Source organism: Marmota flaviventris, chromosome 11 (genome assembly GCF_047511675.1).
Source record: "Marmota flaviventris isolate mMarFla1 chromosome 11, mMarFla1.hap1, whole genome shotgun sequence".
Classification (NCBI taxonomy): domain Eukaryota; kingdom Metazoa; phylum Chordata; class Mammalia; order Rodentia; family Sciuridae; genus Marmota; species Marmota flaviventris.
This window is the reverse complement of record NC_092508.1, coordinates 18,649,796-18,662,866: the sequence shown is the minus strand read 5'-3', so window position 1 is coordinate 18,662,866 and position 13,071 is coordinate 18,649,796. Positions and strand designations below refer to the sequence as shown.

Sequence of the window (13,071 nt, the reverse complement as noted above, 5' to 3'; positions counted from 1 at the left end):
GTGATGAGGGCAGGACAAAGTCGATTTGGGGACAAGGAGGCTCCTGTTCGGGGCTGCCCTCATCTCCATAGTAGCTCTGAGTTCCATCCCCAGAGGGAGGAAGGCTGTCACACCCTGGGAATGGGAGTGGCCCTGCACCTAGACTCTTCCCAGGAGCCCTGCCCTACCCTACCCTTGGCACTGCCCCCATCCCCACTTGGCCGGGGATGGAGAGGACATTTGCTCTTAATTGCAAAACTGAATTCTGCTTAGTTCTGTGCCACCCCATGCACGCACCGCCCACCCCGACTGGCAGCCCCCACGACTGTCCTTTCTGGGAATGCAAACTGATAAAAAGAGATCCAAATAAATGTATGGGTACAGTGATGACCGGCTGCTGGGGTAGAGGGGTGCAGCAGTTGGTGGGCTGGGGCGGGGAGGGCGCGTGTACCACCCTACCCACCTTCGCCAATGTGGGGAGAGAGCCAGAGGCTTCGGACCAAGGTGCGCCTGCCGGGGCGGTGTCTCCCCTGGTGAGAGACAGCACCAGCAAAGGCTTGGCGGGGGGGGGGGGCAGTTAGGGATGTGTGCTGGGGGTAGGATCTCGGTTTGCGAATGGCGGGTGAGGGGACAGCGGCCAGCCACGCCTGGTTTTGTGTATCTCTGGGACAGCCAGTTCAGTTCCAGCCCCCTTTACAGTCCCTGGCCACTTCCTTCTGGGGTCAGCGCGGGCGAGCATCCGGAGGTATTGAGACGCCACCCCCGGGCTGGACCGAGGAGAGGCGCTGGGCTGAGAGGCCACAGTTCCGCCCCTGCCCAAGCTGGAGGGCCTGAGCCGATGGCTTCACTTCTGAGTTCAGTTTCCTTATCTGTCAATGGGACACGAAGGGGTTGGTTCTGAGGACACCAGAGATTAGGAAGCGGAGGAAGAACGGGGTCCGGCAGCGGGCGGGCCTCGGTCCCCCAGAGTCCCCGCCCGCGCGCTCCCCTCCTGGCTCCCCCTCGTCGGCCCCGGCGGACGTGCGCTGCGCGCGCTCCCGGCCCGGACAGGACAGGACGCGCCCGCCCCGCCCCGGCCCGCCCCGCCCGCCGCCGAGGCCGGGGCAGGGAAGGAAGTGCCGAGGCGTGTTGTCGAGGCTCGGGTTATTTTTTAAATTGTGAACACCGAATAGTAACTAGGGATGGGAGGAACTTAGTAACCGGGGAAAAAAGGACCCGCACACCTCTTGGCGCGCGCACGGAGGTTTCCCGCAAGAACCCGCGTGGCTGGGGTGTGTCCCCACAGAGGCGGGGACAGTGTGTTTAAACGCCTGTAACTGTGATGTCTGAGTCCCCGCGGTCCCGCGCGGAGTGCACTGTGCACGGGGCGTCAGGCTGGACACTTGGGAACCGAGCCTGTCCCAGGAATCCGCACCCTCCAATAATAAGAATGGCCGTCGTCTGGGGAAGGGGATCAGGCAAGGCCCATGGACACGGTGGCATTTTCTCTAGGTCGGTGGGCGAAGCGGGAGGAGGGGAGAGCGCCTCCAGGCGGGAAGGCGAAGCTGGTAGGGTGCGGGACATAAGTTGAGCAGTCGGAAAAGGTCGGCAGAGAGCGTCCCCGGGGGAAGGAAGTTGGAATTTTCACTCTCCGGACCCGATCTCCTCGCCCCCGAGACCGCGGTGGGTGGTGACAGAGTCAAATCCAGAACATAATTTTGTGGATTTGCACAGCTGTTCGGGGTTAGCAAAGAGATTTCAAGTGCTCCTTCCTGACATCTCTGCAAGGAGGTTCCTGCTAACGTCAGACAGAAAAGAAGACCCATTTAACAGATAAGTTAGTGTTATCCCATTTTCCAGATGAGCAAACCGAGGAGTGGCAAGCCCCTGGCCCTCGTAGGAGCACAGGGTGGAACCGCGCCGCCCTCGGGCACTCGGAGCGGGCGGGGCGGGCCTTGGCTCCGGGCACTCGGAGGCCTGGCACCGTGGGCCGGGTGCTGGCTGTGCCACGCAGCCGCAGAGGCTCTGTCCCGCCAGCCAGCGGCAGGAAGGGAGGGGACGCCCCCCGGATCGCGGCAGGAACCCGGCCCGGCCCGCCTCCCCGCCGGCGGAGCCGTGAGGGCCCCAGAAGTGATGAAAGCCGCGGCCGAGTCCAGGTCACGCCGAAGCCGTTGCCCTTTTAAGGGGGAGCCTTGAAACAGCGCCCGGGTTCCATGTTTGCATCCGCCTCGCGGGGAGGAAACTCCATGTTGTAACAAAGTTTCCTCCGCGCCCCCTCCCTCCCCCTCCCCCTTAGAACCTGGCTCCCCTCCCCTCCAAAGCTCGCGGGGATCCCTCCCTCCCACCCCTCCCCTCCCCCCCGCGCCCCGATTCCGGCCCGAGCCGGGGGGGAGGCCGGGCACCCGGGCCAGAGTCCGGCCGGAGCGGAGCGCGCCCGGCCCCATGGACAGCTCGGCCGTCATTACTCAGATCAGCAAGGAGGAGGCGCGGGGCCCGCTGCGGGGCAAAGGTACTGGGGCAGCGGGGAGGGGGCCGCAGCCCGCGCGCCGCGGGAGGGGAGGAGGAAGGGGCCGGGATCTTTCCCGGTGCTGCATCCGCTGCCACCGCCCCGGGCGCCCGCTTTGGCCGGGCCGGAGCTCCTAGCCGAGAGGGAGCGGGGAGAGTTTGAACTCCTGGAGTCGCAGGGACGCGGGGTGGGACCTGGCGCCTCTAGGGAGCTCTAGTCTGTCCGAGGTGGGGAAACTGAGGCAGAGGTTCCTGCGGGGGCTTCCGGGCTGGCGGTTCCCGGGCGCCCCCCCCCCCACCCACGGATTGGCGCCAATGGGGCTGGGAGGGGGGGGTTAGGAGGCCGCCTCCAGGCCACCCGCTGAGACTCCGCCCCCTCTGGGCTGTGGTCTCGTAGGGTCTTGGGAAGGGGCGCCGAGGTGACAGCGGGCTGGGGAAGCTTGGAGGGATCTCCCGCCAACACAGCCACGTTCCCACAAAACTTCCGCGTCAAGCATGGAGGCGCTGAGCCCCTCAGGCACAGAAAGGGGCCACTTCTTCCAAGGAGAGGGCGCCCGCAGGCACAGCCTTGTGCCCGGCCAGGCACGCGACACTCGGGCTTTAGGCCCGTGGGCACCGGGCCTGTGCACACTTGCACCGGCAGGGAAAGCCGCGTTGCTCGCTGAGGCTGCGCCCCCGGGGGCTGGCCAGGTTGGGAATCCCTCTTCCTCTTCCCTGTGCAGGGGCTGGGGGTCCTCCCAGATCTGCCCACCTCCTGCCTGGGCCTAGCTTGGCCTGGGGCGGGGGTCAGACAGAGGGGCGGTGGAGGGTGGGTCTGTCAATCAACCAGCCGCGCTGCAGGTCCCAGGTCTGGGCGGGGCAGGGGCCGAGGAGGCGGGGTTGACAGATGGCTGCGGGACACTGGCTCAGGCCTTGGGACTGCACCCCCTGCCCCTGGGCCCAGCCTCAATGAGGACTTTGGACCCATGGAGTGGACTGGACAGAGGCAGGATGGGAGTCGACAACGGGGCCCCAGGCCCTGGCCCTCCTAAGCAGGGGATGCTCAGGTAAGGCCTAGTCAGGTGATGGAGGTTTTGAGAAAAAGAAAACCTCCCCTCCCCCTCCTTTAGGTCGCCCTCCCTAACCTGGGTGACTGTCCACCCTAGACCTCCTCATGGGAAGCCTCAGAGGATTTGGAGCAAAGGCTGGGGTGTGTTTCAGGAGGACCAGAGCACAACAGTGTCTCCCTTGATGAAGGGGGTGTGGCCAGATCCTCCCAGAGCAGGGGTTCACACCTGGACACATACACAGCACTTTACTACCCAGCGTGCCCACATCCCCAACCTGTGCCTCCCTGCCTCCCTGCTTCAGGTGACCAGAAGTCAGCGGCTTCCCAGAAGCCCCGGAGCCGGGGCATCCTCCACTCACTCTTCTGCTGTGTCTGCCGGGATGATGGGGAGGCCCTGCCGGCCCATAGCGGGGCACCCCTGCTCGTGGAGGAGAATGGCGCCATCCCTAAGGTACGTGGTCGGGATGACTACAGGGGCACCTGGACTCAGCTGGAAGGGGGCTTAAAGGAAGGGGTGCCAGGTGGAGACACACCTGCAGTCACTGAAAGTTTCAAAGAAGGGGGGACCTGGACACCAAGCCCTACAGGCCCCCCACTGGGCCCCTCCCAGCTTGCTCTGCCTGCTGCCCACCAAGAGAAGATCCGCTGGAAGATGGAAGCTTTGCCAAGGGGCTTAGAGAGCCAGTGGCCATTCCTCCCGGGAGCTGCCGGGGCCCATGTTGGGAAGTGGGTGGGGTGTCCCACTGTCTCCTGTTTCTCAGGTGGAGGGCCAGGGTAGGGAAGGCTGTGTAGGAGGTGCCCCCACCCAGCCCGGCCCCTCCCACCAGCAGACCCCAGTTCAGTACCTGCTCCCTGAGGCCAAGGCCCAGGACTCGGACAAGATCTGCGTGGTCATCGACCTGGACGAGACCTTGGTGCACAGCTCCTTCAAGGTGGGCCCTGCCCAGCAGCCCTCATCCCTGGCCGGGGAGGGAGGGCTCGGCTGGGCCCCCAGCCCTGGTGTTCCCCACCCCAGCTCCAGCAGCTCTTTTCCCCCACAGCCAGTGAACAACGCTGACTTCATCATCCCAGTGGAGATTGATGGGGTGGTCCACCAGGTGAGGGGCCGGGGAGGAGGTGATGGGCTTGGCATCTCCCTCCAGACCCCAAGCGCTGCCCACTGAACTGGAGAGAGCCCCACATGGGACTTTGATAGATGTGGAATGTCTGAGGCCCAGAGTGGGTAGGAGACTTGCCCAAGATCACATAGAACCTCAGGGACTGGGCCCAACTCCAGGCCTCCTGAGAGTGGGTTCCTCTTCTCAGTCCTGTATGTATGTGCCCCCTTGCCCACCCCTGCCCGGGACCCAGTTCAAGTAATTCAGGATAGGTTGTGTGCTGTCCAGCCTGTTCTCCATTACTTGGCTCGGGGGCCGGTGCGCTGCAGCCTTGGGGTGAGGGGGCTGGCTACCCCTAGGCTCCTGAATTTGGGGGAAGGGACTTAGGATTAATGACTCCCCACGAGGCAGGACCTGCAGCTGGTGGGAGCCAAAGCTTCTTTTCGTCCTCCTCTGGGAGGCTGGGCGGGTGGAGCAGCTGGCTGTGGGAACCCACAGGCCCAGGGCCAGCCCTCCTGGGCTACTCTGCCTCCTCCACAATTCCCTCCCGGCCCAAGGCTAACCTCCCCCAGCTGGGCCAGCCGCCCTCACAGACCCACCCCCTAGGTCTATGTGCTGAAGCGGCCCCACGTTGACGAGTTCCTGCAGCGAATGGGCGAGCTCTTCGAGTGTGTGCTGTTCACTGCCAGCCTAGCCAAGGTGAGTTCCCACCAGGGACCTGGGGCCACCATGCACTCCCATCTGCTGCCTCAGGTGGCCACGTGCCGCTGGACACAGCCCCAGGCCACTCCTGGCCCTAGGATAACCTACCTCCTACCCTCCAGTATGCAGACCCAGTAGCTGATCTGCTGGACAAATGGGGGGCCTTCCGAGCCCGGCTGTTTCGAGAGTCCTGCGTCTTCCACCGGGGGAACTACGTGAAGGACCTGAGCCGGCTGGGACGAGACCTTCGGCGGGTGCTCATCCTGGACAACTCGCCTGCCTCCTATGTCTTCCATCCAGACAATGCTGTGAGTACAGGGCTGAGACCCAAGGACAGGAGCCCATTCAGTCTGTCTTGGCCTGCCCAGTCCCAAGCCTGGTAGTCTCCAGGACCAGTGGGAGGGGGATGCTCCCATTCCTGTTTCCTGCACCTGGTTACCTGTGCCTGTCTTCCCATGTCCCCAGGTACCAGTGGCCTCGTGGTTTGACAACATGAGTGACACCGAACTCCATGACCTCCTCCCCTTCTTTGAGCAACTCAGCCGCGTGGATGATGTCTACTCAGTGCTCAGGCAGCCGAGGCCCGGGAGCTAGTGAGGTGCCACGGGGCCTGGACCTGCCCCTGACTGAAGCCCACACCTCCTCCCACGGAGACTCTAGGCACCTGCCCGAGAGCTCTTAAGAAAACCCACGAGCTGTGCCCATTGGTGGCCCTGGGGAAGCAGGTGTCTTCCCCAGCAGCCCTGCCAGGCTGTCCCCAGGATTGTAAACCCCTGGTTCCCTGTGTCAGTGCCTTCGAACCTCCTCCCCACTTTTCAGGGGACCTGGGGGCCCTGCCTGCTGCTCCCCTTTTCTGTCCCCTCTCTTCATGCTGCCATGTTTCTCTGCTGCCAAATTGGGCTCCTTAGCCCCAGTTCTGCTTTTGGGGTGGGGGCAGGATTTCTGTCATCCCATACCTTGGAGCCCCAGCCTGGGAACAGTGGACACCAAGTGCCTTTCATAGAGCCCCATCTTGCCCACTCAGCTTTCCCAGGGGCGTGGCTACCATCATCAGCTCCTGCCTGGACTGGCCTGCAGGTTGCTGAGGTCTAGGCTGGTCCGGGGGAACCAGTCTCTTCTCACCCCCACGCCTCCCTTGGAACTGACAGAGCCCCCACCAGTTCCTGTGTAGGCAGGGGAGGGCCTGGAGGGAAGAACCTCTTACCCCTTGTGAAGGGAGCAAGGGTCTTTCCTTCAGGACCCCACAGTCCAGCTTCTCCAAGGCTGATGGCTGCTCCTTATGTCACCCAAGCTGTGACCCCTTCCTTCTGCCTTAATTACCCCAAGGCCCTGGAGCTTGGCTCCCTGTTTCTGAGTATCGGGACATAGGCAGGACCCCCTTGTGGTGCCATATAAATATGTATATGTGTATATAGATTTTTAAGGGATGGAGAGAGGGAAGGGTGGGCATAGAGACACCCTCCCTTGCCCCTTTCCTGGGCCCAGAAATTGGGGGGAGGGAGGGAAAGGATTTTTACATTTTTTAAACTGCTATTTTCTGAATGGAACAAGCTGGGCCAAGGGGCCCCAGGCCCTGTTCCCTGTCCTTCACAGCCCTTTTGCTCCGTTCGTTCAAAATACACTTATTGAGCACCTTGTGTGCCCAGCAATATGCTAGGCCACCAGCTAAGTGGGGGGTCTCCACCCCTAACTGGTGCCTTCTCCACCCACCCCAGACTTCACCAGTGCCTTTGGGGTATCTGCAGGAGATGGAAACTTCTTGTGAGGTTTGGGGGGTCTCCAGGAAGCTGGGCCAAGCTGTCCCTGTCCCCTGTGCCAACCCACCCACTGCAGCCTCCTCCCTTGCCCCCTGCTGGCTGGGGGAAGCTCCCAGAATGTCTGCCTTCCAACTCTAACTTGTTTCTGAAACTCTTCCCCACACTTGCTGAGTCAGGAGGTCAAGGCCTTGGGCTCTCCCCGGGGTCGAACGGTTAAGTGGACCCACAAACCAGTGCCAAGGGAGTTGGTGGGGGGAGGGAGGATATGGTTGACCTGAAAAGGGTGACCTTCGCATTTAGTGCCTTCTTGGTGACCCAGAGCCTCACAGTGTAACAAGAACTAAAGAGAAAGCCAGACCCCCCCTATCCTGCTTCTGTGGTTTTTGGGGGAGTTTGAAGTGGGCATGAGTGATCAGATAATAGTCACACTGAGACTGCAGTGTGACCCTGCCTCAGCAAGTGGCTAGGAGTGGTGCGAAGGAGGAAGGGGCTCCGGCTCTCAGGGCTTCCAAGGTGAATCGGGATTTGGGTTGGATCTACATCGAGGCTGGGCTACCGAAGCCTCAGTCACTTAATTTGCAAAATGGAGACAGGTCTTGCAGACTTGATTAAGTTCCCGGACATTAATGACTAGAGACTCTGGCTACACAGCAAAACTAAACCACTCCTGCAGCGGCTGCCTGTGGAATGCGCGGGGCGGGGCGGGGCGGGGCGGGGCCTGCCTGCGGTGGGCGGGGCGCCCCAGGCGGGGTCTGAGCAGGCGCTGCTCCCCGGCCGGGCTGACGTGGTCGGGCTCGCGGGGTCGCTGGCCTTCCGCCGCTGTGCTGGCCGTTCGGGGGGTCCGCAGTCTACGGCCTCCGGCCGGTGGAAAAGACTGGGTGTGGCCGCCGCCCTCTCCCTCCCGAGCCACCGCCCCGCTTCCCGTCCCCGCCCTTGCCAGGGCACTTCCTTCGCGGAGCCTGGGTGACCGCGGCCCCGGCAGGAAGTGCCCTCCCGCCGCTCCCGGCCGCTCGCCCGCCTCCTGCGGTAGCCGCTAGAGGCCTCCCGGTCCTGATGGACTCCCGGTTTCCCTGGGGCCTGGCCCTCTCCGGCCAACCCCGTGTGACTGCACCGGCCCCCCTACGCTCTCCCCTCCCAAGTGTTGCTCCCTTTTCTCCCAGCTCCACCTCCCTAGTCCTGCCTCCTCCTTGTCCCAGGTAGGGTGATCTAATCCCCGAGCCTGCCTCCTTGTGCTCCAGATGTTGATCGCCCTCTAAATCTCTGTGCGGGGTATCTGCTACTTTTAACTCCATAGAAAGGAGCCGGGAAGCACCTACCTGGAAGGAGAAGCCTGCAGTCCCCCTGGCGTCAGCTTTGGTCTGGGCTGGACCCAGAGAGCCCTTGGCAAGATGAATACCAGCCCCAGGCCTTGGCAGTCTTTAGACTGCTCTTTTTCCTGCTCTTTATGCAAAGGCTAGTCGCCCCAGATTTGCATTTCAGAGGTGAGAGGAACTGGACACCCAGCTTTAGTGAGACCACAATCAGGCTTCCTCATCCTCACCACCTACATACGCTTGGCCCATGCATAGTTCAACTCAACCACATGTATGGGTGCATCCCTGTGCCGGGCACGGTGCCAGGAGCAGACCGGCCTTGTTGCTGCTTTCAAGGAACTCACACACCAGTGTAATAAAGGGCAAGGTGGAGGTACTCCTCTGTATAGATATAGGGAGATAATCTTAAGTATCAGTGTCATTTCTCTAGGATGAGTTATTAACTGTACTTCTGGAATGTCCTTTAAATTTATTTATTTACTTTATTATTATTATTATTTTTTTGTAGTTGTTTACCCAGAGTCCTCTAAGTGTCCTCTGGTGTTAAAACCCTGGGGGAGGGGGCAGGGCACAGTAGTGCACACCTGTAATCCCAGCAACTTGGGAGTCTGAGGCAGGAGGATCATAAGTTCAAAGCCAGACTTAATAACTTAGTGAGGCCATGTCTCTAAATAAAATACAAAAAAGGACTGGGGATGTGGCTCAGTGGTTAAGTGTCCCTGGGTTCAATACCCAGTACCAAACAAAACAAAAAACCTGGAAGGGCCGTTCTGAACACATTTCCATAATTGAAGCAGGCTTAATTAATTTTTAAAAAGGTAGGAGGGAGAAAATGAAGATTTAGTAGCAATAGGAAGCACAAATATGAATGCCACCTATAACTTAACCAAAGAAATAAGGTAGGAGGGCTTCAATAGCAGTCACAAAGGTATACATCTTGGCCTGTCTTTGATGGCTTCTGTTAAAATTTCAAATAGTAAGGCCAGGGGTGTAGCTCAATGGTAGAGCACCTGCCCAGCATGGGTGAGGCCCTAGCCCTAAAAACCTTTTTCCAGTTGTATTTATTTATACCAGGGATTGAACCCAGGGCACATAGCCACTGAGCCACACCACCAGCCCTTTTAATTTATTTATGTATTTATTTTATTTTCAAAAATTTTTTTTAGTTGTTGATAGACCTTTATTTTATTTATTTATACGCGGTGCTGAGAATCGAACCCAGTGCCTCACACATGCCAGGTAAGTGCGCTACCGCTGAGCCCCAGCCCCAGCCCTGTTTATTTTTTGAGACAGGTTCTTGATAAGTTGCTTAGGACCTCACTAAGTTGCTGAGGCCGACTTTGAACTTGCCATCCTCCTGCCTCAGCTTCCCGAGCCACTGGTCTATAGGCGTGCGCCACCATCCCTGGCTTTTCCAATAATATTTAATCAGAAAGTCTCGTGAATTGCTTCTCTGGTCTACTGCCTCATGCCAAGCAGCGGTTCCCTGAATGAGGCAATGCTCCCAGTCCCCAGGGAAGAAAAGAACAGGAGTGAGATACCCACTCCCAGGAATGACTCCATCAACTCCTGTGGACTGAGGTCTGAAGGACACGCTCTGGTGGACAGAGTGTTGCAGCAGGGAGCCTGCAGACAAGGAAAGGGCGCTGAGGAGCAGCGGTGCCCTGCAGGAGCTGCGACTGCCTCACCCTTGAATAGTCAGCAAATGAGGGGACTTCAGGGAATTTCTGAGTATAGAACGCCCCTTAGCATAATTAAAATTTAAACAAAGATCCCCTGCTTTCTGTGCCAATTTGTCACATCAGACTGACAAGGGTGGTCCGGTTCCCTAATATTGGTGACAATTTAAACTCAAGAAGGACAGACATGGTCTGGGGCTGCAGCTCAGCAGTAAAGTGCTCACCTAGCACGTGCGAGTCCCTGGGTTCGATCCTCAGCACCACATAAAAAATAAAATAAAGATATTGTGTCCAACTACAACTAATTTTTTTTAAAGGACAGACGTCTAATGAAATGACATGCTGAATAAAACAAATGACAGTTCCAAATTAAGTGGCTTTTTGGAATATACAGAAAAGCAGGATAAAAAAAATAAGCTAAAGGAACATATGAAAACCTAGCCAAAAATGAGTAAATCACGCGAGAACAGCGCTAGTCAGGAACCAAACACGGAGCATCTGATAGGGAACAGATAGATGTGAATGGTGGGAACCGGAGGGGTTATGGGAAGAGTTTTATAAACTGGGCCCACCATGCTGACCCTCACATGCTTTTTATTTTTTTAATGGGTGAGACCCTAGCCCCGAAAACCTTCCATAGTAATTTACGTGAAGCAGTGCCTGGCTTAAGTTGACAGGATGTGTCACATTCCTCAGCAAACTATTCTCTGCAGGAGAAATGCAGGCCCAAAATGCCCATAAAGAACACACGCAGGCTGGGGCTGGGGCTGGGGCTGAGTGGTAGAGCGGTTGCATGTGGGAGGCTCTGGGTTCAATTCTCAACACTGCATATAAATAAAAATAAAGCTCCATTGATAACTAAAAAAAAAAAATTTAAAAACTCTAAACAAAATTTAAAAACACACATGACTCTGAAAGGGGAGGGGGATTTTGTGACCCTTACACAGATCAGATCCCAGAACTCAGGGACATAAGGGTAATTGCCCTCTAACCATAAAATCTATAAGAACAGGTTCTGATTAGATCTGATCAGCTTGGGCCAATCGACCTGGAGTTGTCATATGTAATGGGGACTTGAAAGTCTGATATCATCCTGCTGACAGTCAAAAGTCAAGAGGTGGACCTAGGCAGGGCTCTCTGGAAATTTCCCTGGACCTCCCCTCTGTCCATAAAACTAGAGGGCAGGAGAGGCACACTGTTCCTCTCCTCTCTGAGAGGACCCACTCTCTTCTCTTCCTTGATAGTGTCCCCCATTCCCCTTCCATATCTTTTCTAATAAACCCTTGCCTATTATTCTGAGCAACACATCTGAAATCTTTCTGGCATGACTGCAAGCATCAGGGTGAAGGGGCCTTTGAACTGCCTCAGATTCATGGCAGGTCTTATGCCCTGTAAGATCCATGGAAGAAATTGTCCAAATGGGCCGGGCATGGTGGTGCATGCCTGTAATCCCAGCAGCTCAGGGCGCTGAGGCAGGAGGATTGTGAGTTCAAGGCCAGCTTCAGCAACTTGGTGAGGCCCTCAACAACTCGGTGAGACCCTGTCTCTAATAAAATATAAAAAGGGCTGGGGATGTGGTTCAGTGGTTGAGCACCCCTGTACCAGGGGACCATTCCCTCCAAAATGACAAGGGCCCAGAATATCATCAGGTTGTCAACAATGCAGCAAGACTTATTGCTGAGCAGAGCCTCCAACAGACAATGCCATTTCAGAGCAAATACTTGCAAAGTAGAGTCACAGCAAGATGTGTCTCCGATAGCAATCTGAAGGCTCTGGTATCTATAGTCCTAGAAGGTGTATATCTCAGTTTCCACATGTCAAATTTAGAAGGAAAAGTTCTGGTCTGCAACTACCTTATTTGCATATGGGTACACTGTTGTCCAGATGGCTATCAGCTAGCTGCTTGGCTCCTTCACAGTTTGTTACAGGGAAAGGTCAAAATGGAGTTAGCGCTGTCAAAACATAGTCACATCTGGGCTGGGGCTGGGGCTCAGGGGTAGAGCACTTGCCTGCCATGTGTGAGACAGTGGGTTCAATTCTCAGCACCACATATAAATAAATAAAATAAAGGAATTTCAACAACTAAAATAAATAAAAATATAAACAGAGTTACTGTGTCCAACTACAATTACAAAATAAATATTAAAAAATAGTCACAAATACATTAAAATTTAGGCTCACAAGAATCATTTGTTTTTTACAATTTGCTAATTTTTATTAAGGATTTTAAATTTGTTCTTTTTAGATATACATGACAGTAGAGTATATTTTGACATATCACACGTACATGAAATCTAACTTCCATTCTTTTGGTTGAACATGATGTGGAGTTACACTGGTCGTGTATTCATATATGAGCAAAGGAAAGTCATGTCCGATTCATTCTGCTGTCTTTCCTGTTCCCATCCCCGCTTCCCTTCATTTCCCATTGTCAAATCCAATGAACTTCTATTCTCCCCACCCCCCTTACTGTGGGTTAACATCCTCATATCAGAGAGAACATTCAGCCTTTGGTTTTTTGGTTTTGGGGGATTGGCTTATTTCACTTAGACTCACAAGAATTTTAACATGGCAAAACACACATCACTCCTAGTACAGAGAAAGAAACGCTGGCAGATAAATGGTCTCTACACTGCTGTGAGAGAGCACAGGAGATGGAAGAGCTCTGGGGATGCCTAGCCCCACTGGGGAGGCCCTCTGGAGATTGGAAAACAGCTCCTTGCTGGAGGAATACTCAAGGATCTGGAAAAGGAATAGTTGGGAAGATGGGTTGAGGCCCCATGTGCTGGAGCACACCTGTAAATCCAGTGACTCGGGAGGCTGAGGCAGGAGGATTGCAAGTTTGAGGCCAGCCTCAGCAACTTAACAAGATCCTGTCTGAAAAATTTAAAAGAGCTTAGGATGCAGGTGAGTGCTAGAACACCCCTGGTTCAATCCCCAGAATTGAAGAAGGAGAAAAGGAAAAGGAAGAGGCAGGAGAAGGAGAAGGAGGTGACTTGAGTGAAAAGTATG

General features: G+C 56.4%; 1 protein-coding gene across 3 annotated transcripts; it reads left to right on the top strand.

Moving 5' to 3' along the window:
• The first annotated feature begins 1,837 nt into the window (after positions 1 to 1,837).
• On the top strand, positions 1,838 to 7,433 carry Ctdsp1 (CTD small phosphatase 1). Of its 3 annotated transcripts, none has more exons than XM_027941687.2 (7): positions 1,838 to 2,467; positions 3,814 to 3,962; positions 4,273 to 4,443; positions 4,552 to 4,608; positions 5,215 to 5,307; positions 5,433 to 5,618; positions 5,776 to 7,433. In XM_027941687.2, exons 1-7 carry the CDS (start codon positions 2,401 to 2,403, stop codon positions 5,902 to 5,904), a joined length of 852 nt encoding a protein of 283 aa, XP_027797488.2. In that variant the 5' UTR covers positions 1,838 to 2,400; the 3' UTR covers positions 5,905 to 7,433. The 3 variants fall into 3 exon arrangements, with proteins under 3 accessions (XP_027797488.2, XP_027797489.2, XP_027797490.2); XM_027941688.2 differs by having other exon boundaries at positions 1,845 to 2,467; positions 4,339 to 4,443; XM_027941689.2 differs by having other exon boundaries at positions 1,852 to 2,467; positions 4,342 to 4,443.
• Positions 7,434 to 13,071: the final 5,638 nt, after the last annotated feature.

Coding starts and splice junctions, on each gene's coding strand:
- Ctdsp1 (XM_027941687.2), top strand. CDS start 2,401: ATGGACAGCTCGGCCGTCATTACTCAGATCAGCAAGGAGGAGGCGCGG. Junction 2,468..3,813: donor GGGCCCGCTGCGGGGCAAAG/GTACTGGGGCAG, acceptor TCCCTGCTTCAG/GTGACCAGAAGTCAGCGGCT. Junction 5,308..5,432: donor TCACTGCCAGCCTAGCCAAG/GTGAGTTCCCAC, acceptor CCTACCCTCCAG/TATGCAGACCCAGTAGCTGA.